Source organism: Colletotrichum fioriniae (genome assembly GCF_027942845.1).
Source record: "Colletotrichum fioriniae strain IMI 355084 chromosome Unknown scaffold_9, whole genome shotgun sequence".
NCBI lineage: Eukaryota > Fungi > Ascomycota > Sordariomycetes > Glomerellales > Glomerellaceae > Colletotrichum > Colletotrichum fioriniae.
Window position 1 is genome coordinate 267,774 of NW_027076845.1, and position 23,160 is coordinate 290,933.

Consider the following 23,160-nt stretch of genomic DNA (forward strand, 5'->3'; position numbering starts at 1 on the left):
CATTTCTTCAGATGCACACGCAGGTCACATTTATGAATTGGGGTTTTGTTGCCGTATAACTCGTGCTATGTGATACCGAGTCACCGCGCCGACACTACATGTTCATACGCACCGTCGAGCTTTTGAAGTCCTCCCAGACGTCTTTGTGAAGATAGCTGGAGATAATTGGGATCTCACTCTATATCTGCGCTGATAAATTTTCCGAGACGACGTGTGCTCTTCATAAATAAGGCGTCCAAAAGGATGAAGGATTCAGCGATACGAAACTACGTCATGGAGTTTCCATGTAAAACCGGGTCACCTCTCCATTGACGTTTTTTTCATACCAGCGCAATATGAATGATGCCCCTAGTTCAAACTGGGCTGGGAGAAAATGATGCATAGCGTTATCTCGACGGCTGCAGCGGAGTTTTCCACGGGTTTGGGGTGGGGGAAGGGGGACAGAGAAGTGATTCCCCCCACCTCCCCCTAAGTTGGAAAGACAGGACAATCATATTAGAAGAGTGGCGCCAATAGAAAAGAAGTCCATCATATACCACTAGACATTAGACCTTGCGCTGGTCTGTTCAGAAGGTAAAGTAGTGGGGGAGAGGGTTACTCTCATCGCCAGGATTCTGGGCTCCACGTCAGGCTGCCATTGCCCGCACCGTCGGGTCTACAAACTACACGAGTGAGATCATCTGACTGTTCAAAGATAGAAAGAATCCTTGACGTGCATAGAGCGAGTGTGAAGCAACTATGTTGACACCGAGACCGAACCGGGCCATCTCCGATTGATCAACGGCGAATCTGTGCCGCCAGCTACATTGAGGTCTAACACGTTCCTTCAAATGGCCGCGGGCTTTCGAGAGTAACGTCTAATTGATTGAGCATACGTTCTCCCTTATCGTGGCCCTTAAAACCTTTGGCGCTCCCCTCTGCCATTGGCGCCCCCCTCAGCTTTACACACAATAGTTGACCTTGGCCACTCCTCGACTAACCTTTTACCACAAGTGCCAACTTACGGGACGCCAGACGTGAACCATTATTTCCGCCATCCAGCATGCCGCTTAGCAACGTTTCGTTTCGGAATGTCCGGATTTCCTCACCGTTCTGGGTCAAGCTCCAGCGATGCGTCCGGGAGTCCACGATACCTTCCATCATCAAGGCGCAAAAGGCTGAAGGCCACTGGGATTGCTTCACATGGAAGAAGGGCCACGAGCCACAGCCCCACGCTTTCTGGGACAGCGATGTTTACAAGACGACAGAGGCAGCCTGTAACTTCCTACTCATTCACCCAGACGAGACTATGTTACGCGTTGTGGAGGAAACTGTCGACATGATTCGCAAGGCCCAGCATCCTGACGGCTATATCAACTCTTTCTACACGGTCCGTGGCATCGAAAATCGCTGGACCAACCTACGAGACCTCCACGAGCTCTACTGCCTTGGACATCTATATGAGGCAACTGTAGCCTACGAGACGCTGACCAAAAGCGGACGCCTTCTCGAAGTGGCGATGAAATCCATGCATCACCTCGACTCGGTCTTTGGCCGCGGGGACGGCAAGAAGCGCGGATACCCCGGCCACCAGGAAATTGAGCTAGGGTTGCTTCGCCTTTACGAAATGACGGGCGACCCCTTAGCCCTGAAGCTCGCCAAGTACTTCATCCTGGAGCGAGGCACACAAGACCACAATGGCGAGACGTACTTTGATCACGAAGCCTTTGCACGTGGTGCCGATCCATACGATGGACTGGGTAGCGAAGTCAAGGGCTGGTTTCATGGCCCTCGAGATTATGCCTACAATCAGGCTGACCTGCCCATCCAAGAGCAGACCGAGATCAAGGGACATGCTGTGCGCGCCATGTACTACTATACGGCCGTCACCGATCTCATTCGTCTCGACGCTGCGTCGGATCCCGAGGTGGCCAAGTGCAAGAATGCCCTTCAGCGGCTGTGGAGGAACTTGGTGGACTGCAAGATGTACGTCACGGGCGCCATTGGCTCGTACCGCCAGAACGAGGGGTTCGGCGACGCTTTTGTCCTGAACGACCTAGAGATGGAGGGGTGCTACGGCGAGACGTGCGCAGCTTTTGCTCTCATCATGTGGTGTCAGCGAATGCTCCAGATGGAGCTCAAATCAGAGTACGCCGATATCATGGAGAACTGCCTGTACAACGGCTTTCTCGGCGCCATCAGCTCTGACGGCGAGGCCTTTTACTACCAAAACGTCCTACGAACCAAGACCGGACAGTCCAAGGAGCGTGAACGCTGGTTTGGCGTCGCCTGCTGCCCACCCAACGTGGCTAAGCTCGTTGGATCGCTGGGCTCACTCCTCTACTCGGCCGATGATGCTGAGGGCTTTGTGGCCATCCATCTGTACGTCCAGAGTGAGGTAGAACTGACGCTGGCAGGCAAAGGCGTCAAGATATCCGTCATAACTGAGATGCCCTGGTCTGGCGAGATCTCTATCCACGTTGAGGGTGCCGCCAGGCTGGCGCTAGGGATTCCTGACTGGGTGCAGGACCAAGAGTACACATGCTCTATGCAAGGCGAGGTCATTCAGGGATATCTACATATCACCAACGTACTAACAGACACTGAACTTCACCTCTTGCTTCCAACATCGGCTCACCGGCTGTACGCACACCCTAAGACCGGCAAGGACGAAGTGTGCCTCCGTCGCGGGCCGTTCATTTACTGTCTGGAAGATGTGGACAACGAGGCCGTAGACATTGACCACGTCGCTATGGAAGATGACCTAGCACCACAAGAGGGATCGCCTGTATCTATTGCGACCACTCATAATGTGGTTCCTCTCCAGGTCACAGGCCGGAAGCTAGCCCACGTCGGCGTTGTCACGGACAAGCCGAATCGGCTTTACGGTTCTAAGGCGTGGGAGTATAGTGTCAATCCACTGCAGCTAACAGCCATCCCGTACTTTCTACGCGCCAATCGTGGAGGCAACGGTGCCATGCGAGTCTGGACGCCTAGGCTCAAGGGGAGGTAGGATGGTGTAGATGGAATTTCAATAGTCATCTGTTAGGACTAGATGTGTTAAACGCAATTAGGCAAATTCACAATACATTAAATTTTCTCAACGGGCCAACTTCATGACCCAAAAAGACTGGTTATGATTCTTGCGACAGGTTCTGGATATGGACAAATATGGAACGTACATCAAATGCCAGGGAATTAAAGCAAATAACCATGATAAAGAATGATCCTTTGATGTGCAAGTTCATGGCATCGATATATTGATTCAATCTGTGCTGAATATAGCATCTTGATGACAACGAGCTCTTCAAAAGATGGCAAAGAAAGCTTCATAACAAACTCAGAATTGCCTAAGCGATCTAGCGATGGAAATTAAGGTAAGCTAATCAAAACCACATTCCAAAGCAAGCATTGGGTTGTAGGCTAGGGGAGACGACTGTGTCGAAGGAACGAAACCACGAGAAAGACCTTTGTATAGACTGGCTGAATAACAGACATGAAATTCTTGCCAGATTGTGGATGGAAGATGATGATGGTAACATGGATTCATTGACTGTGACTTGCGCCCCCTCAGCCCCCGCACCCATGTGGTAACGGGTGCCTTAGGTACTAACCTGACGTTAAGAAAGGTAGCTCCCCTAACCAGCACCTTTAGTGCATTGAATTCAGCTGCATTGACGCGCTTGCCGGTTGCGGCGAGCTGCAGAATATCGCCGCCAGGACTGTGCTGCTCCTCATTTACAGCCCGGGGCGCCCGCGCGACTTTCGGGTCCGGGTGTGGGGGTGGAGGTGGGGCTAATCGGGCCCGGCCCCAGTTCTCAGCGACCGACTCTCTCGATCGGCGGCCCAATACAACACGATATGATGCGCGACTCCGATGTAGTGCTTGTTGAATTGAACAAATCTGGATGACCAAGACAACTCATTGAGCAGGCATTACTCGCCACATTGTGTTATTTGGACCAACATAAGTGATCATCACAAAAAACTTGCTACACGTATAGTAGTAATCACTTCTCAATCCCAGTGCCGCTATCATCTGTTGCGCCCATGCTACCTGATTTCCTCCCGGTACAAAACGACACACAATACACAACAGACCAATTCTATCAAGACTGGTATTCAAAAGCCGAATATGGGCGAGAACAAGAAACAGATAATTCAATGGCATACTGACGCCCTCAAGATTGACTTTGTGGTCAACAAGGACGGTGTCATTTGCCTGGATCGTATCTTGCCGACCAATGTCAAGCCATCTCCACGGTCTTCACCCAACTTTGATTCTTCTGAGCTTCCACTTGTCAGTATCCGTGTGAGCGGTGAAGGCAGTGGTGACATCAAGACGGCCAAAACGCTCATTGGTACGACCCTTTCCGACCGACTGCGGTACCAGAGCCATGAAATCATCAAAGGTGACGACGGCTCTAAAGAGACGCTGATTGTCAAATGCAACGACAATGCCACAAGCATTCATGTGGAAACTAGCTTCACCGTCTACGGCAGCATTCCCGCGGTGCGCGCCCAAACGACCGTAACGAACCAGTCCACTACCAATGCGGACATCATCCTCACCAACGTATCCACTCTGACCGTCGGTAACATGACGTCCACTTCTGACCGATGGTTCGAGGATTACTCGCTCTTGTACGCCAACAGCACCTGGTTTCGCGAGGCACAATGGGAGGAGCGCTCCCTTCCAAGCGTCGGCCTCGACAATAATGGCATTTTGGAGCTGGGAGACGGCCTCCTAGCTTCGCTTGTTCACTTTGAGCTGAGCTCCCGTGGTTCCTTCTCCACAGGTGGCCATCTTCCCGTGGGCGCTCTCAAACACCGCAATAATGAGGATACATGGATGTGGCAGGTTGAGAACAACGGATCATGGAGATGGGACCTAGGCGACTTCAAGGATAGTATCTACCTCGCCGCCGGTGGTCCCATGCTAAGTTCTCACGGTTGGAAAAAGCGTCTATCACCTGGACAGTCCTTTACGACTGTTCCAGTTGCCTGTTGTCGCATTCAGGGCGATGAACAGGCGGCGTTTGCGGCCATGACCGATTATAGAAGGCACATTCGAAGGCCGCACGACGACATGGAAAGGATGCCAATCATCTTCAATGATTATATGAACTGCCTTATGAGAGATCCAGACGAGAACAAGGTCCGCGCGTTGCTGGACCCAGTCGCACAGCTGGGCGCCGAATATTTTGTGATAGACGCTGGTTGGTATGCCGACGACGGCAACTAGTGGGATGACGTGGGTTTGTGGGAGCCGTCAACCAAGCGCTTCCCGTCGGGCTTCATGAAGCTCATGGATGAGATCCGAAACAAGGGACTGATTCCCGGGCTATGGCTTGAGCCAGAGGTTGTCGGCGTTCGTAGCCCTGTAGGCAGCCAGCTGCCCGATGAGGCCTTTTTTCAAGAGGATGGTCATCGCGTGGTGGAGAAGCGACGCTGGTCACTCGACTACCGCCACCCCGAGGTTATAGCCTGGATGAACAAGGTTATGCACAACCTCATCGACCACTATGGTGTCAGATATTTCAAGTTCGATTATAACATCGACGTGGTGCAGGGCACCGATGTTGACGGGCCAGGCACCGCGGGGGCCGCTCATCTTGAGCACCAGCGAGCATATCTGGCCTGGGTCCGGGCACTCCTGGACAACTACCCCGGCGTTGTCATCGAGACTTGCTCGGGAGGTGCGAACCGTCTTGACTATGCCATGCTGGCCGTCCACTCAATCCAGTCTACGAGCGACCAGCAGGATCCCAAGCTCTACGCGGCTATCGCTGCCGCATGTCCCACGGCTGTGACTCCGGAACAGAGTGCCAGCTGGGCCTATCCTCAGCCCGGATGGAGTGATGAACTCAACGCCCTGAGCGTCGTCAACAGTATGATGGGCCGTGTCTACCTATCCGGCCGCGTCGACCTGCTCAGCGATAATCAGCTAGCCATTGTCAAAGAAGGCTTGGAAGTCTACAAGAGTATGCGAGACCACCTGCGTCACGCGACTCCCACGTGGCCACTGGGTCTGCCCAAGTGGCACGACGACTGGGTGGCCCTGGGCTTGACTTCGACGGACGGCAAGACTACCTACCTCGCTGTCTGGAGACGAAACGGGCCGACTGAAATGAAAATTTCGCTCGGAAAGGGATTGAGAACACACAAAGACAGCAAGATTAGTGTACTTTATCCGACCAGGTTCGCCACCAAGGCGGAAATGAACGGGGCGAAAAGCGCGCTGCGTTTGCAGCTCCCAGAAGAACCTTGCGCACGCATCTTGAAGATTGAGCGATAGAGTAGTCGACGCCACTGACTGAAGGCGGATACATTAGGGGGGTCTTACAACCACCTCATGTTTCATTGATCTTAGTTTTCGTCGTTTTATTCGACTACTCGTAGTGCAGAAACATCAAACAAGAAACATGGCTTCGATTAACTATCGAGACTCTTGACTTCCCCTTCAATTTATGCTGTCCAGGCCAGATGCGGAATATATTGCTCCATGACCTATGGTCAGGAAGGCTTTCCGCGTCAAGTAGTTTGCGAGGGTCTAGAGTTTGAAGTAGAGATGATGCAAGCTTGACGATCCTCGGGCTGCGAAATCTCCCTTACAGAATTCTAGGGCCAGCCACAAGATATCATCCAGCACCTATCTAGGTACCTTATACGTCCTTTGCCTTGGGATATGCTGAACCCTGCATGGATAAGGATCCTATCTGTACAACAAACATCATTCAATGGCACCCCCAACTACTCCTGGTCAATGGCAAACGATATCAAGGAGGTCGAGGCTAGTTCCAAACTGGCTACTTACTGTAGGCATCAATCTCATTTCCACCGCACTTCGTGTTTTCGCCCTTTCATCTTACTACTTATTTCATCCTGGTTCCTTCCTCATGTCTTTGGTCCTTACAAAATAACCTACGGCTTCGTAGACCGTGAAATGACATCCGAAAACCAAGGCTTTAATCTAGATAGCATTGATTCTGGTTGTTTCCAAGGATCTATCGTGGCAATTCCCATTTTATGTGAAGCTCATAGTCTTCCTAATGACTACGTATCACGGTCTTTGTCCCAAAGTTGTCAGTTTGCTCGTTGGCATCGTTTGGTATCAAACATTACGCTCAATGGACTTGCTATGCCCGCGGTACTACCATGGCGCCAATGTTTGCCTTCCCAGACTCATGAATATCCAGGCAACAAAGAAACCATCCAAGTATAAATGCCGGGTATCAAAAGTTAAAGAACGGTAGAAGAGGCTTAAGTCTTTAGGCTCCTTCCACCCAATATCTCATCTGATACTTCACGATGCAACCGAAATTCTTCGCCCTGGCTCTCGGCTCCATTGGCGGTGTTCCTGCAACACTCCCAAGGACGTTTGAGCTTCTTGCCTTCCAAGATGGCCAAAGGATTGGCTGCATCAACGGGTATGGCAACTTCATCACGGGCAGCTTGGCTTGCTATCCATTCAACACTGTCGGAACCCCCGTCGAACAAGTCGCTGTTCGTGGCTACGAGCCGTGCAGCGCAAGCAACGGCAGTCTTGTCTGTTATCAAGCAGCTGGCTCGTCATCTCTATTTGGCGTAAGTGAGCGCCCCGCATGCTTGCGATCTCTATGAAATAGCATTCTGACAGATAGAATCAGCTCACCGGCGCAGACCTCGATCTTATTGGCAACGGTACACTTTTTTCAGCAAATTCGTTCCCTTTCACATCTGATAGGATCGGCGTTCCTGTAGATGTCGGTGCTACTGGAGCTTTTGCCATGGCTCTCCAGGTTAGGGGTCTCAGTGGATGAATTCAATTGTGATGCACGGTGCTAAGCTGGGAGATGCCAGGATACATGATGGGATCTTTCTCCTTAGTCTCGACAGGACATTTCAGTTCTCATTTCTTGTTCAGAAGAGTAGTATTACAACAAAACTTCACCAGTAGCACCTATGATCATATAACCGTACAAATTTGCCCATTCGCCGTAAACTAGTCGGGGAAAAGTCAAGGCCGAGTTACTTACTCGGCCAAGACAATCCAGTCTTCGCCTCCTTCGGTGGCCTTTGAATCCACAATCAAGGAAGGCTTTTCCAGGACTCCGGTAGGCTTCAGCAGATATTCCTCGCTCCAAGCCCATCCACCAGCTGTTGGGAATCATGTCAGCACACTGCTATGCAACAATTACCATTGGATAACTTACTTCGCCACTGGTCAGGCCAGCATCCAAAGACCCCTTCTGTGAGATGTATATGGCCAAACGAATTGTACCGATACCCAAAGGCTGTAATCGAGATCTCGTGTTTCCCAACCTCTAGCTCCCCAAGATCCAGCTTTCTTGGCTGAAGCGCAATGTGCCCATTCTTCCCCTTCCATTGAACCTTGATGACGGGTGTCGCAAACTGCGGAATTGAGAGGGTGACAGCCGAGCGGGATTTGAGTGAGAAGCTGCAGTTGTACGTCACGTTGCCAGCATAGAATGGGTGTCCTTGTGTAACCACATCGCCCCAACCCAAGCTCTTTCTCCGTTCACATAGTATGGGCAGATTATTCTTCAGCTCGACGCTGAAGCTGCCAAGTAAGTATATTCTCTCCAGGTTGGTTAACACACCAAAGGGCATACTGAGCTCGACGATATTCTTCCCCTTGCGAATCGTCCTCTTCGGGACTGAGATCGTTTTGATATCTTCATCGACCCACCAAGAGAGTTTTTTCTCCTCAACTGACAACTTGTGACCGTTGATGGTGATTCTCGCGTTCTCGGGGTTCTCCATCGCTAGGTAGGCTGGAGTCTTGACAATGACGGTGGAGTCAAACTCGAATCGAAGGTCAACATAGACCTTTGCTGCTCGCTCTGACTGCGGGACGGACCAGGGCTGCTTCCATGCGGAACCCTTAGCCGGGATGCGAAGTCTTCCTCGAATTTCGTTGTCAATTTTGAGGATTTCTTGTCGTGCAGAATCCTCCCACGGATCATCGTCGATTCTGTACAGGGCATAATCGAGCATCAGAACGTTTGGCTCTGAGAGCACGACTTCTTCGAGCTTGAGTTCCGCAGACGAGTGTTGAGCTGGAGCCAACGCTACCGCTTCTTCGATGCTGACAAAAGAGAGTTCTTCTCCTGGCACGGGATAAAGTCTCAAGAGGAGACTTGCGCAGCCTTCAAATCTGTGATCGAAGATGGTCCAGCCACCATCATAACGAGCTTTGTGGTGATGGGTTGAACCGGTGAAGGTATCCAAAACCTCCACGTCCCAGTCGCCCTTGATATTGACCAGCGTGTCGTATGGATTATCTCTATCCGTGTTGCAGATGAAGACAAATCTTTCTTCTTCATCCTGACGCATCTGATAGAGTAGGGTATCCGTAGGTCCCCCATCCTTCAAGTCGATCTTCAAGTCACGGTTCAGAGATACCGCAGCAAGGATGTCGCCTTGACCCCAAGCCACCTTGATCGACGGCTCGATGTCAAGGCTGAGATCCGGCGGAGCGGCCTGAGCATCAATAAGAACAGGGCCATCACCAGCAATGATGACGGTACCCCCGGCCGCAGCGAATTTCTTCACAACTTCGAAGGTCGATGATCGAATAGTTCGTAGGTTTGGCAGAATGACGACATCGTACTCGCACTTGCCAACCTTGAGAGGCTTCGAGACATCCTCGCCGATTTGATTCGGAAGAAGACTCTCGGATATGAAGTCGAAATCAACCAAGCCATGCAGCAGCCAGTTTGTCAGCTCCGCGAATGACTGGTCACGGCGACCAATCTCATCGTCGCCGCTGTTATTGGGTCCGAAGCATAGCCAAAAGCTCTCAATGGGGTGAATCACACCAACCCGCGTGACGGCCTTGCCACGTGTCAAGGCAACACCAACTCGAGCGAAGTGGTCCTCAACGTAGCCGTACTCCTTATACCATGGGCTCTGGTACCCGATACTGGCGGGATAATCACGCTTGCCCTCACCGGCCATGCTGACCCAGCTGAGGTGCTGCACGCGGAAAGTGATGCCTAGAGCCGCGTGCCAGTCGCCGCAGCCCTTGTGCCCTTCAAAAGTGAAGTACCAGTGGGTGCACCCATAGATCTCGCTCATGGCGCCGCGAACGCCGTTTTGGCGGGCGACGCTCGTGCACTGCTTCGCAGTATTGTACTCGACCCAGTCGTTGAGAAGGTCCATGCCCGGAAGCGTCTGGTTTCGGTAACAGCGCATTGCTTCGCCGTGGGCAGTTGTTTGAGAACGGAGGGTGGGTTCCTCCATCATGTGGCCGTTGAGAATGATCTTGTTCTTTCTACACCAGTTTGCCAGCAGATCGAGGAATGATGTAACAAATCTTTCGCTGACATGGTCGTGGAAGCGGTAGCGGGATAAGCTGGGTGTGTCCCCCGGGAGATCCCAAAGCAGTTCCGGGATGCTGGCGACGAGATCGGCATCCTCGCCATACGTCGCTCTGAATGTGTCGGGTAGATCTGCGGTCCATGGAAGAAAGACGTCTTCCACTCCGGTCGGGCTGGAAAGTTGTGTCTTGATAGCCACTTGGGGTTCATCGGTGAATATGCAGGGCACCGTCGTGCCGAATTTGTCGCCAATCTTATCCTTGTAGACCTCGTGGGTGCTCTCCAAGAAGCGGTTCATGGCCTCGGTGCTCATTGTATCGATGTATGTCTGCCCGTTGAACCAAGATGACGGGGGGTTGATTTCGACATATGCGTACCAGACTCTTCCACCTGGTTCAGCATCCTCACCCTCTTCGAGTTTCTTGTTTGACTTCAGGCGGCCACTCTCATCGAGTGTGATTGAGAAGCGTGCCAAGAGGTATCCCTCTTCACTCCGGCAGGCCTGTGCTGAACTTGGGGCGCATCCACTAAAACTCATATGAGATGGGTACAAGAATGATGCCCTGAAGACTTACCCGCCAAGCTCGACAGAGCCATATGGGTACGGCGTGAACAGAATGTGCTTCGTCTTATGCTCTGGGTACTGCTTGACTACCTTGCCCCCAGCAACGCCGGAGGGCCACCGGTCATCGTCATATCTGATGGATGTCATCAGCAATCTCATCAAGAGAATCATCGGGATTTGGGGTTCCCTACAGGCAGGCGAGCATCCCCTTACTCTCCGCATACTCCACGCAGTCCCGCACACGGTCCATGAACTCCGGGCCCATGTACTCGGTATCCAGTCCGGTCCGCACATGCATATGGAAACCTCCCATGCCCATCTCACTGAGATGATCAATTTGGCGGAGGAGCTTCTTCTTTTCCAGCTTCGTATTCCATGACCACAAAGGGCACCCTCGGTATTCTGACGTTGGGTTCTTGAAGAGGTCCTGACTGAATGGCTCGGCCGCCTTGGGGTACGTCAGTGGGTTCGCCGTCTCCTCCGGGCTCCGGGCATCACCCCGGCCGGCGGTTTTCCCCGGCCCGTAGTCCTCAATCGCGACAAATGATGAGTCCATATCGTGGGATTCATGCACAACTCATTCGAGATGGAGCTTAGGCAATCCGGTTAGATGTTGTGGTAAGAATAATGAGCTTGCATTTCATGCTGCAGACTTTCAGGCACGCAGGGAGGCTTTGTGATCTCATGACTTGTTTCAACCTTAGCGCACATCCCCGCACGCGAAGACACGCCGTATTAGCTTTCGGCTGAAAACGGCGGCGTTTGCTGACTGAAAACGAAACCTTTTCCCCCTTCTAATCGGTTTTTGTACGTGCAGGCGACATGGAACACCCGCCGAGAACAAGAGTCTGGTGAAGCGACGAGGTAGCATGAGCAAGGGCTAGAGGCATCTCACAGCGTCACTATGTGGTGCATGCACTCATCCTCCCACCTAAGTTCAGTGAGCCAAGACTCATTCCAAGGCCCAAGAGCCGCCTGTTGTGAACTTGTTCTCAGGCATCTTGGGTCCAGACTGCCTTGTTTCTCTCAGCAAAGTCACGGAACTTCTTTGGCTGTTTTCCAGTCACCGCAAGGACGACGCTGTTCGTCCGGTTCTCGCTCCCGTTCTTGATGGCTGTATCCAACCCACCCATCATCTCCGCGTAATCCCGTGGCATGCCCTGAGCGGCGTAACGGTCCACCAGCTCCTGTGCTGAAAGGCGTTTGTGCACAATCTTTCGACCCAGAACGTCAGAGAGTATGCCGGCGACCTCCACGGAACGGTTAGCAATTGAGGTTTCCGTATGTTCATGCTATTTGAAAATACATGGGGTCGCGGCGCTCACCTCATCGTAAGTGAGTAACTCGGGCCCAAGAATGAGATACTCGTCATTCGGCGCGTCTTCTTGAGTAAGTAGATGGAACGCACAGGCAGCGATGTCCTCTGTAGCCACCCAGGGAATCCTGCCGTCGGCCGTGGCGGAATATACGGTACTCTCATTGATAATCGCCCGGCGGTGATTTTCTTGCTCTGCGAAGTTTTCTGCCCTCTTGTCAGCTCACTGGCATCAGATTAGGATGGTGAACACAGAATCTCACGTTGGAACCACGTTGGTCGCAATGCAGCCCATTCCACTTCGCCCCTGTCGCCGAGCTCCTTCAAGTACGCATGCGGTCGTCCCATTGCATACCCATTAATGTCAGGCTCGACTGGGCTGCCGCTCAGTAGCACAAATCTCGTTGTGCGACTCTGGTTCCTGGCTTGGTCAATAAATGACCGCATCGGTGGAAGCATGTCCATCACTGGCGGAGCAACGAGAAAGATGCTAGCGGCGCCGATGCCCAGGACCGTGGCCCACGTCTGCTCATTCTCCCAGTCAAACGCGACGGCATGGATGTTATCGGCGTCCGGCTCCGTTGTGGAGGCCCCGCTGCGGGAACTTTGGTAGGTAGGTGTTGATGTTCGTGCGAACAGCTTCGTGATCTGGCGACCAACCTTGCCGGTTCCGCCGAGAATCAGGATTTTGGGAGATGTTCTTGACGCCATCTTTGATATGAAGAGAAGTTTTTGAGAGAAAGTCCACTTCACATCAATCAAGGCTACTGCAGCGTTATGTATGAGCCTAGAGGTCAATGATTATGATTACCTCCAGGCTGAGGGGATTAGCGGAGCTAAGGGAGTAATCCGACGCGGATTTAAGCTGCTCGAGCACCAAGACGCGAAGTCGAATCCTTCGAGACCTTTGGAGAATCTGTCGAAAGACTTCAAAAATTTGGGAGTTGATAATCCCCTTTGTCTCTCGATATTTGATCAACCTAAATGGGTAGAAATCAAGATTGGTCGAGAGCTATAAATGCGCTGAGGGGTTCTGTTCACGCCCTGCGTAGATCAGCTGCACGTCTGCGTCACTTGCAACGTGTTGATCACCAGTTTCGGCAATGGAAGGATGCATTCTCTCCATCTTCAAGCGGCATATCCTAGCGAGCCGATATGAAGAAGGTTTGATCAAGAGATTCGCAATTAGTCCAGGATGCTTGGTAACGCATTCATTGAACTCATGCATACATCTTGATGTGGTCAAATAAGTCTGGTACTTGGGCACATGGGATATGCAGGCCGAGGCCTGTAAAGGTGGCGATGAAATTTACATCGGAAAAGCCCTAACAAGGTCAAAAGTCATTCTCATCTAAGTATTTCAAGTAACTTTTAAACGATCTTTCAGAATGGTTAAGTAGATTCCATCACGTGAGGGTATCTCGAGCCTCTTCTTCATGTCCACTGTCTCCCCTTCAACAGAATGACAATGCTTCACCCAGAGACGCCGCCATTCCCCTGCTGACATTGTACTTGCAGTTCACGATACCGCTCTTGTCTAACTTTCTGCAATCCACCAACTCCAGCTTGAAGCCCCCAAGCGGCGTGAGCGCCGAGTCCGGCAGCATTCTGGTCCCTTTCCTCAGCATCACTGGCATGATTGCCGTCTCGACGGAGTCGAGTATCCCCGCATCCAGACACGGCCCCGCCAGCTGCCCGCCGCCCATGAGCCAGATGTCCCGGCCCTCCGCGTTTTTGAGGTCTGCCACATAGCCGGTAAAGTTTTGTGATACAATAGTCACGCCCGGGTGATCGTCGCTCCTCAGGGTCCTGCTAACAACAACCAGGGTCTGTTTTGGATATTTTCGTAGAGGGTTCTGCTCGCCCATGGCGAACATGCACTGATACGTCTTGCGGCCCATCACAAAAGTGTCGAACTGGGTATAAAGTGCCTGAAAGTCGATGTTGTCGTCTTGTACGATCCAATCCGTTGATCCGTCTGGAGGCGCAATGAAGCCATCGAGTGATATGGCGACATTGTATCGTAATCGTCGCTGTGATTCTTTCATCTTGAAATATAGACGTCGTATTGCGTGATACTATGTAGATGTACTGGCCTTCTAATTAGGAAACAAGGGGAGGCACCTTATAAATGCACGATCATAATCTGATCTCTCGTGACCTGCCAAGTTGAAAACATTGGCAAAGAGACGCTGAATCAGATGCCATACTTGGCACGACAAACGGACATCCGAGTCCCAGAGTGCCATGTGATGTCATTTCCTCCAACCGTTCGTGCGCGGCCTCCGCTGATTTGCGAAGCGGACCGCGGCGATCCAAGTGCGGCCGTCGCCTACACACGGCTTCCGCTGCCGGATGAGAGACTGCGCAGCAGAAAATCCGGAAGGTACCGGGCATGCTTACCTCAGATTTCCTATAGTGTCTAAGGTGAATAGCTCGGTGAGAGTCGGCTCTAGTCACAGCCGTTTCATCTTGGCGGATAGCGAAGGGTTGTTTCATGATGTGTAATCTTCTTGTGGCTCGTGAAACTTGCATGCACGAAATCGCGACGTTGCAAGCCCGATTATCAGCCGACTTTTATTCCATGAAAATGACTAAGGGATCGCATGGCATAAAAGACCTTTGCATTCGTATTATCTTGCAGTTATGATTGACTCTCTTTGTATCCCAGCCTCCAGTCTTTAAGTTTGGGTCTCTACGGGAAGGGCTCGGATGACACATACGATATAGCTCTTAGCCGTGACTTTCTGTTACAAACTGCTGTAAATGGCGGGCACAGCACTATGGAGGCAAAAGACGAAGCGTTCAGGAATTGCATTGGACTTATGTATCTGTGTCGAGTCCTAATGACACCCACAAGACAAATTGAGTCATACAATTAAGGATCATACTCAGCGCAAAAATCTGTATAAGCCTGATATAACACTTGCGACCTTACGATTATTAGCCTGAACGTTTTAGCGGAATAGTTGCGTCTTCTGCAGCGCTAGACGCAGTTTGAGACAATCTATACTATTCATCCTATTGAGCTCATATACTTAGCATTAGAAGCACCTGTCTGATGGATATTGGCACAGACTTCGAGCACCGGAGACCTGGACCATGTGCAAATCGGCTTTTTCGAATGTAGGAATTACAATATTGAGCCTTGCCACCGGTGCTCAGGCTCCAAGAGCTTAATTACTTGGCTGCAAACGCTTTCCGATTTCAAACTACCTTACATGCATCATAACGTTGACGGCAAATTACCATACGAAGACCCATAGTACAAAAAACCTTTTTACGGTCAAGATATTATGAAGTGTCTTGAGATGATGAAGTTTCGGGCGTCAGTCCGACCATTTGCACACTGTATGAGATGCAGCTGTGAATATAGAAGCAAGTGACCTGGGTAAAACAAGTTTTAATATCTTGAGTATTGACTGTCCTCTTCGCTGAGCAAAAACCCGGCTTTGAATTACGAACGACAGACTCTGATGATCCTGGTAGCAGATAGACCCTCTAGTCAGATGCGAACGGAGACAACAATTTATCGGAAGTAAACACGCCCGGGTAGTGTAATTTTGACTAATACCCGCGAATTATTAATCGTCGGAACGCACCCACTGTTCTGTTCCCCATTAGCGCAACACAGCGGAATTTCCTCAGAAGAACACCATAGTTCTATCCACCCAAAACTGTCCAATTGAATCAGTCTTGTTGCACAGATACGGTTGGGAAACCGAGGTTTCTGCTGGTGACACAGCTAGCGGGGATGTCGGGTGCATGGGAATCATCGTCTACCTTACCATGACGAAGGCGGCAAGTGGCTGATGCACCTCGTTTTCGTTAACCGGAGACCAGGAAGGTCCCCATAGTTCCACCACCAAGAATGACCAATCTTGCTTCTAATCAGGTCTCACAGATGGTGACACAAGTGGATTATGTGAAACATAGATGTACGTTGGTGAATTGATAGATAACCTGCCTTGCTGCCTCTCCTTTGTTTGTCCAGTTCTCTCACGCAAGCACAAGTGTCCCTGAATTACTTGGCCAAGTAACATAAGCAGGCCTCGTTTTTCCGTCCCAGTATGCCGTCTTTCAATCGCATAGCCATCTACGGTCATCGAGGCTGGGCAAGCTCGAAGATAACCGAAGCCTTGATCGCTTCAGGGGCCCCGATTCGAATTATTTACCGGCCAGGGTCCGATATCTCAAGCCTGCCCGCCTCCGTCACCACTGTGGAGGTGGATGTCAGCGACGATGAAGCACTAGTCGATGCCCTACATGATATTGACATCGTGATGTAAGTACTCCCCGGCCTCGAGGTACCATGCGTGTTTAGCCAATCCCAACCAAAAGCTCTGACGGTCTCAAAGCTCCCTTGTCGGGCATGAAGGCGTTGAGCGACAGCATGCCTTTATCAAGGCCATACCAAAGACGCAAGTCAAGTTATTTTCGCCGTCAGAGCTCGCGGGTAGATACGATGAACAAGGGTTGAAGATCGTCGTCAACAAGACTAAGCGCCAAGTTGAGGAAGCCTCTATCGTTGCTGGCATACCAACGACGATGGTTTTGCTTGGAAACTTTGCCGAGTTTGCGCTGAACACTCCGTATGATCATTCTCCATCGCTTGCGTTTCAACTTCAGTTCGGCTGACTGGAACATTGACATGATAGTGGCATGGGTATAGACTTGCCCGGTAACAGAATCGTATACTCGGGGAACGGCGCCAAGGAGGTTGTGGACTTATGGTAAGCCGCAGCTCGTATGGAAACCTGACCAAATTCAAATGCCTAACAACGTGACGTTTAGCACTCGGAACTACGTGGCCGCGGCATACTCTGCTATCTTCACTTCGACGCCAATTGCTCAACTTCAAAATAGGTCAATCTCAATTTCGGAGTTGAAGGTCACTGGTGAGAATGTTGCTACTATGTTGGAAAAGAAGCACGGCGCTCTTCCTCGCCTCTCCTCCCTAAGCCTCGACAGAGTCAACGCCGAAGTCGAGGAAGGCCTCAAATCAGGTAGTCTCTTCACCCTGGCTTGGTACTGTCGCAAGATATGGGGCACTGGCCAGCAAGCTAAAATGGTTGGGGCCGATATCTGGGAGGTCGACGAATACAAGAAGGCAACTCTTGAAGATCTAATCGTTGATGGAAAGCTTGAAGCATACCGCCAACTCCCACCACAGGCTACAGAGTACTTCCAAAGTACATTCTGAACAGCTCCAGCGGCATATCGATGCAGTTGGAGATGAACGTTGTTCGTGGAGAAAGCTTTTTGCGTCATGGTATCAGAAGAGTTTGGATAAACAATGCAGTCAGCTTCGATATCGTTCTTCAAAAATCTGATTCGAGAGTCTCAAAACTCAATTTATTTGGAAGAGATTTCAACTGTGGTAATTCTGTTTAGAACTAGAAAATACAGGTGTTTTCCTTGTCTCCTGCAACAATGGACCAAGCATTTGAACCTATCAGAGTCAATTCACCTGTCCATCAACCTTCACACAGGAACTAGTTGAAGTTCTTCTTGGCCTAATCGAGCGGTATTAGTCAAAGTCGCTTAGGTATCATATGTGGTATGACTTACCTCCTTCAGGTTCTCCTCATTAGTCTTCTTGCCCTTCTTGAAAGTAGCATCGAGCTTGTCCAACGACCCCTTATCCTTCTTAGGGTCACCAGTCAAGCCATTGACTGTCTGCTTCGCACCCTTCTGCGCATTCTCGACCTTTCCAAGTCCCTTGGTCAGGGCAGGGTCCTTGTTACCAGCAATCTTCTGGTTCTTCTGGCGGTCCTTAGTTGCCTCATCTAAAGCACTATTGATCTTCTTCTCGTCCTTCTTCAGGCCCTTGGCATCGTTCTTCTTGGCAGCGTTCTGTGCCTTCTCAGTGGCAGAGATCTCCTTGTCGCCGGCTTTAAGATTATCTTTGATGCCCTTCTCCAGTTTCTTCTTATCAGAAGAGGGCTTTGCGTTCGTTGCCTTGGTGGGTGCTTTGGTGGTTGCCTTGGTGGTTGCCTTAGTGGTTGCCTTGGTAGTGGGGGATTTGTTATTGACGGGATTGGCCACTGGCAGAGCCACAGTGAGGGCAACCAAGAAGAGAAGGAAAGCGAGTGTAAGGCGCATTTTGAATGATGTAAAGAGTTAGATTGAATGATTGTCTTATGAGATTAAATAAGTAAAACGATAGAGACCCGAATCCTGTCGGATGTTGTGGAAGAGACAGTAAAGTAGTGGTTGAGTGGTGTGATGGCTGGAGCAGACTATGGAATGCAGTTGTATTTGCCAGCGTTTTTATACTCATCTTCTCTGGCCAAAGCACGATGCTGAATAGCTAGCAACTCCATTGCTAAGTAACCGACCTCGTGTGGTGGTCCCTGGTGAAGCGGCATCTCAGACGACGCAAACGTCGCAGTCAAACCTAGTTTACTTGGCTGGAAGGTCCCAACACTGAATGGTGGTGTAATCTTGATCATGCAGACTCGGAGACTTCTAGTCAATGAAGCTGTCGTCAACAGCATCGGGCGAGTCATATGGCTTACACTCCGACTCGCCTCCAGTTTCCGGGGATCTGCCATTGCCAAGAAGTTCCCTGCGATCAGCGGAAAATCACCAACTCTAATGTCCGTTGGGGAACACCCAAGAGAAATTAACTTCAGATGATGGCAGAGCAAGTTGTTTTAGGATGAAACCGAGGACCATATGTCATTGGCGGGCGTCGAGCTGCAAGGAGGACTACCTACAGAAAGCTGGAGAATGATCGCTCCAAGCATGAATCGGGGGACCCGAAGGCACCGGAACCACAGCGTTGGGACTAATGAAAGCACGCGTGAGCAAGTCGACATCGGAAGGGTATGTGCCTAAATGCCCCGAAAAAGAGAGACTCAGAATAAACTTTAACTCGGGAACATGTCGCATCCTAGACGGGAAGAAGCCGCCAAGGCTGCGACACTGGACGAAAAGCATGTATCCAATAAGGGTTAGAGAGCCAAGTCTCCGAGACGGCAGTCTCAACCGACACCGCTCAATCCCCAGATGCTTATTTCAAGCTTGTCCGAATGGCGCCACAGAATGTTTTGTTTCTATAATCAGTCACTCCAAAGACTCACAGGATACTAGTTTACCGAGATCGGACGGGCATGATAGATCATATCTGGCATCATTTGAGACCTGTTTGCAGTATTGCTGAGCACCAGAAGTACCAGAATTGATGGAGGTGGACGACGTGAACAGCGCAGCCAGTAACCCGAGTGACTAGCGAGTAAAGATTGTGAATTCTGACACTTAAGCAACAAAAGAAAGTTTAAAACGGGCTTCTGCCTAGTAATCATTAGAAGAACTTCATCAGAACTTCGTCTGAAACGATTCAACGTGTAACAAAACTGCGTTATAGATGCAAGTCTAAATTCAATCTCAACTAGCAACCCACGCACCAGTCTCTGCGGCCCAAGACTGCCGCAGTTCGCGTCTAGTCTTTGACCACATTCGGATTCGTGCTCAAGGAAGTGGACATAAGTCCGAAGATGAGAACTAACGGGGACCAGCACTGACAGATAAACCATTCTCAAATGCCAGAAATCACTCAGTTATCGTTCCCAAAGCCTATTTCTTCTGCCGTAGGCTTCCTGCCGTGAATCGACCATCTAAGCACTGTTAGCAAAGGTCTATCTACGATTCAAAACTTCTCCTTACACGTTAAAGTATGCATGAATGCTCTTGTCGTTGAACTCATGCCGAACCTGGTCCATGAGTAGCAGAACTTCCTCCCTCGTCCAGTTCAACGCTCTCGTAAACGGCGCCATGCAGAAGCCTTCCCATCCAGAAGTGATGTTCTCGTTATTCCAAAGTCCCAGCTCCTTATGTCTGGGGTCTTTAGGCCATGCGTTGGTTGGCCATCTAAATCGTTTGATGTGGACATCCCTGAAGCCAATGCCCCTCATCAGGTCTGCTAGTCCCACAACATCCCGGAATGGGCGTCCAAATATTGCTGCAGCTTCTTTGATCATATGAGACGACTTCAACATTGCGGAATCCTTCCTCAACGTTCCGTCGTCGGACGTGGGAATGATGTCGAATTCAATGAGTTCCAAGTACCCGCCAGCATTCAAGTTGCTACATGTAGACTTTGTTAGCAAAGAAATAGAGGAAGGTTACTCCTGACTGACTCATAGGATCTCTGTATGTACGTCTCCCAATCGCCGATGGAAGACGCCATCATGCGGCTGTGGATGTAATCGAATGGCTTGGCATAGGTCCAGGGCTCCTCAATGTCATCTATCATGAATTTCACGTTCGGTCCCACGCTGAAAGCTAGTCAGCTACTCTACCATATGAACCGAAACTGAAACGGCTTGACGACGTACTAATTGGGCCACGTTGCAGAAAGATCGATACCAAGAACCTGGTATTGAGCACTCCTGTGAGTTCAAATACCATGTAGATAGATGAGAGGATCGGACTGCTCACCTCCGCTTCAGGATGTTCGTCACCAAACTCCATGGCCCATATCCCGCTTCCAGTGCCGAGATCTAGTGTCCGCCCAACTTTTGTACCTTTCTCATTCGGCGGGGCGGACCCAAGCTTGTTCTTGAACATGAGGAGGAACATGTTGTGCTGTAAGTCTACTGTTCGTCAGTACAGTCTTTCTAATAAGTCTTATGAGTTCCAAAACCATACCGAGTCTGTCTTTCTCCCTTTCATCGTTGGGGACGTAATATTCTACAATCACTCAGCATACTATGCTTCAGGTCAAGTATCTTCACTTAGCACGCACTGCCATCTTTATATCTGTGATATGTTCGTCCGTTTTCGAGACGGTAATCAAGCACTGAGATTGCCACGCTTGTAGCGGATGATGCAATGGTACTCTGCTTCGGCATCAGCTATAATTCACTGCACATGCTGAAGATGGGAGCACGAGATATGCCAATGCTACCTAACTTACGTTGCCGAAAACTGAGCTAACATCTTCAGTGACCTGTTTGAATTAAACAAATATTCAGAAAAGAATGATCTCATCGAAAAAAAAGCGTCTGGTAATACCTCGTCTGCAACCAGGTCTTCGTTATCGTCCACTGGAGGCATATTGTGAAATGTTGAGTTCAGTCGGCTAGAAGGCTCGGCATTGGAGACGTATGTTACATGAGCCATGGTCTTTGGCATTGCAATAGGGCAAGTGGACTAATTATCGCTGAGTGATCGGTGGTCGGCTGGTGAGCGTTGATGTTAAGGAAGGAGGCGGGCTACTAATATCTAAGTTTCAAGCACTCACCAACCTTTCCCTCGATTCGTCACGAGCCGATAGCTTTCGATTGATCATTACCCCTTTTCTTCCAAAGTAAAACGTAGCATACAGCATCATGCCATTTCCAAGATTTCTAGTGGGTATTTATTCCGCCAACAGGCGCTCACGCATATGCATCAATGTGGCGGGCATTGTTCCAACGTCTTGGCCACCTTGGCCCCACGTTGGTTAAACCCCACTGGCTAATGAGTGGCAATTATCCGTGTAAGAAGCCTACCACTTCCATTTTCCTTTCATTCAAGGTCAATTACCCTGTACTGGAATAAGCTCCATGAATTATTGGGAGGAATCAAGGCTCATTATGTCACGGGGATGAGACGTAGTTCAGTTCAGGAATGTGACTAAACTCCGGCAATAATATGTCACTGTAACCTGTGAGAAAATTAGATTATCTTCAAGCATTGTGAAAGTAATTTAAACACTTGAGCCATGGCAGTAATGCGATTGAGTAGCAGAAGGAAACGTAGTCGAAGGTAAATGCAGTGGCCTTCTCAGCGATCGTCGCCCCGAAACTCTGCTCCAATCAATTCGTAGCAAAATGAACGCGACCCAAGCCAGACTCTCCTTTGCACGCCTCTTGTAACTCTTTAGAGAGATGCCATTGCTTGTCAAACTTGCGATTTCCAAGGAAGAACCACCTGGGGCGGCCTGCATTTTCCTCGTCAAATGCTTTGCGTCCATTGAGCTGACTTGCGCCTCGATTCGGTTCCCCAGGTGCAAAATATAGCATATCCAAAGGCGCTCTCGTTGTCGTTGCCGTACCGCCAAAATGGATGTCCATCCGACGTAGTGACTGCATCCTATCTACAGCGCTTACAAATGATGTAACCAACGGGGCAAACGTTTCTGGTTCGGGTGTGTATCTAAACCATCTTCCCGGAAATTCGCCAGATTGTCTGGACCATTCAAAATCCGGTTGAAAATCCGAGGTGTCGGAGTCATCCGAATCGAAGACAGCAACCTGTTCGTCGTGCTCAAGGCCATACCCACCGTCATCGGCCAAGGCTTTGCTTTGGTCTCCGGTAAGCAAGTATTTACCGCCAGGTGTCGTTGTTGAACAGTCGACGTAGAGGTACTCCAAGGAGGGGCAATGGATATCCGGCTGGTTTTCAAGAGATCCGAACGCTACTGGTGATAAGATCCAGAGTGTTTCCAAATGTAGTCGCCGAAGGGTGGGAAGTTGACACAAGCGGCGAACGCCTAGAGACAAGGTATCTTCTTCTTCGTGGTCGCCAATCAACGATTCGATGGTGTAAGTCTCGTCCATGGGATCCTTGTCGTCAACCTTGATCCTCAACTCCATCAGGCTCGGAAACGATGTGCTGAGTAGAGCGTTCCCAAGGGCAGATCTGATGCACCTGCGGGCATCCATCAATCGGCGTGTCAGGAGTCTGAAATTCCATTCCATCTTCTTGGCAGATACAAGTGTGCTTGAGATGATGGAAATTGCATCCGGGTGAAAGTTCCGTCCACCAGGCCCACCCTCAAACTCGAACTCAGACACACACGGCACATGCGGTAGCTTTGCCAGGCCCGAGTCGGATGGTGGTAAGAGGCTGTGGTCGAAACGCAGGTAACGAAAGTGGTCTCTTACTTGCCATATCGGCGCAGTCCGGTGATTGTGAGTGTTCCTCAGTTCGCCGTCCTCCTCCATCTCCTCCACTAGCCTGTCCGTTGGCGACTCCACCGCGAT

At 50.4% G+C, this 23,160-nt stretch overlaps 9 protein-coding genes across 9 annotated transcripts; 5 read left to right on the forward strand and 4 right to left on the reverse strand.

Annotated features, from left to right (window-relative positions):
* Positions 1-1,042: 1,042 nt before the first annotated feature.
* N0V96_007541 (uncharacterized protein) lies at positions 1,043-2,992 on the forward strand (the record flags this gene model as incomplete). The annotated part of the gene is made up of 1 exon (XM_065758061.1): positions 1,043-2,992. One exon carries the CDS (start codon positions 1,043-1,045, stop codon positions 2,990-2,992), a length of 1,950 nt encoding a protein of 649 aa, XP_065613203.1.
* A 1,122-nt stretch (positions 2,993-4,114) lies between these two features.
* Positions 4,115-5,224, forward strand: N0V96_007542 (uncharacterized protein; the record flags this gene model as incomplete). Its single annotated transcript, XM_065758062.1, has 1 exon — positions 4,115-5,224. The coding sequence occupies one exon, from the start codon at positions 4,115-4,117 to the stop codon at positions 5,222-5,224; it is 1,110 nt and encodes a 369-aa protein (XP_065613204.1).
* Positions 5,225-5,278: 54 nt separating this feature from the next.
* N0V96_007543 (uncharacterized protein) lies at positions 5,279-6,277 on the forward strand (the record flags this gene model as incomplete). The annotated part of the gene is made up of 1 exon (XM_065758063.1): positions 5,279-6,277. The coding sequence occupies one exon, from the start codon at positions 5,279-5,281 to the stop codon at positions 6,275-6,277; it is 999 nt and encodes a 332-aa protein (XP_065613205.1).
* A 1,013-nt stretch (positions 6,278-7,290) lies between these two features.
* Positions 7,291-7,722, forward strand: N0V96_007544 (uncharacterized protein; the record flags this gene model as incomplete). The annotated part of the gene is made up of 2 exons (XM_065758064.1): positions 7,291-7,566; positions 7,678-7,722. 2 exons carry the CDS (start codon positions 7,291-7,293, stop codon positions 7,720-7,722), a joined length of 321 nt encoding a protein of 106 aa, XP_065613206.1.
* A 271-nt stretch (positions 7,723-7,993) lies between these two features.
* On the reverse strand, positions 7,994-11,425 carry N0V96_007545 (uncharacterized protein; the record flags this gene model as incomplete). Its single annotated transcript, XM_053199467.2, has 4 exons — positions 7,994-8,118; positions 8,175-10,816; positions 10,880-11,002; positions 11,061-11,425. 4 exons carry the CDS (start codon positions 11,423-11,425, stop codon positions 7,994-7,996), a joined length of 3,255 nt encoding a protein of 1,084 aa, XP_053043089.2.
* A 436-nt stretch (positions 11,426-11,861) lies between these two features.
* On the reverse strand, positions 11,862-12,895 carry N0V96_007546 (uncharacterized protein; the record flags this gene model as incomplete). Its single annotated transcript, XM_065758065.1, has 3 exons — positions 11,862-12,119; positions 12,195-12,312; positions 12,540-12,895. 3 exons carry the CDS (start codon positions 12,893-12,895, stop codon positions 11,862-11,864), a joined length of 732 nt encoding a protein of 243 aa, XP_065613207.1.
* A 743-nt stretch (positions 12,896-13,638) lies between these two features.
* On the reverse strand, positions 13,639-14,232 carry N0V96_007547 (uncharacterized protein; the record flags this gene model as incomplete). Its single annotated transcript, XM_053199465.2, has 1 exon — positions 13,639-14,232. The coding sequence occupies one exon, from the start codon at positions 14,230-14,232 to the stop codon at positions 13,639-13,641; it is 594 nt and encodes a 197-aa protein (XP_053043087.2).
* Positions 14,233-16,254: 2,022 nt separating this feature from the next.
* N0V96_007548 (uncharacterized protein) lies at positions 16,255-17,387 on the forward strand (the record flags this gene model as incomplete). Its single annotated transcript, XM_053194438.2, has 4 exons — positions 16,255-16,469; positions 16,543-16,776; positions 16,843-16,917; positions 16,979-17,387. The coding sequence occupies 4 exons, from the start codon at positions 16,255-16,257 to the stop codon at positions 17,385-17,387; spliced, it is 933 nt and encodes a 310-aa protein (XP_053047934.2).
* Positions 17,388-17,679: 292 nt separating this feature from the next.
* N0V96_007549 (uncharacterized protein) lies at positions 17,680-18,289 on the reverse strand (the record flags this gene model as incomplete). Its single annotated transcript, XM_053194439.2, has 2 exons — positions 17,680-17,700; positions 17,756-18,289. The coding sequence occupies 2 exons, from the start codon at positions 18,287-18,289 to the stop codon at positions 17,680-17,682; spliced, it is 555 nt and encodes a 184-aa protein (XP_053047935.2).
* Positions 18,290-23,160: the final 4,871 nt, after the last annotated feature.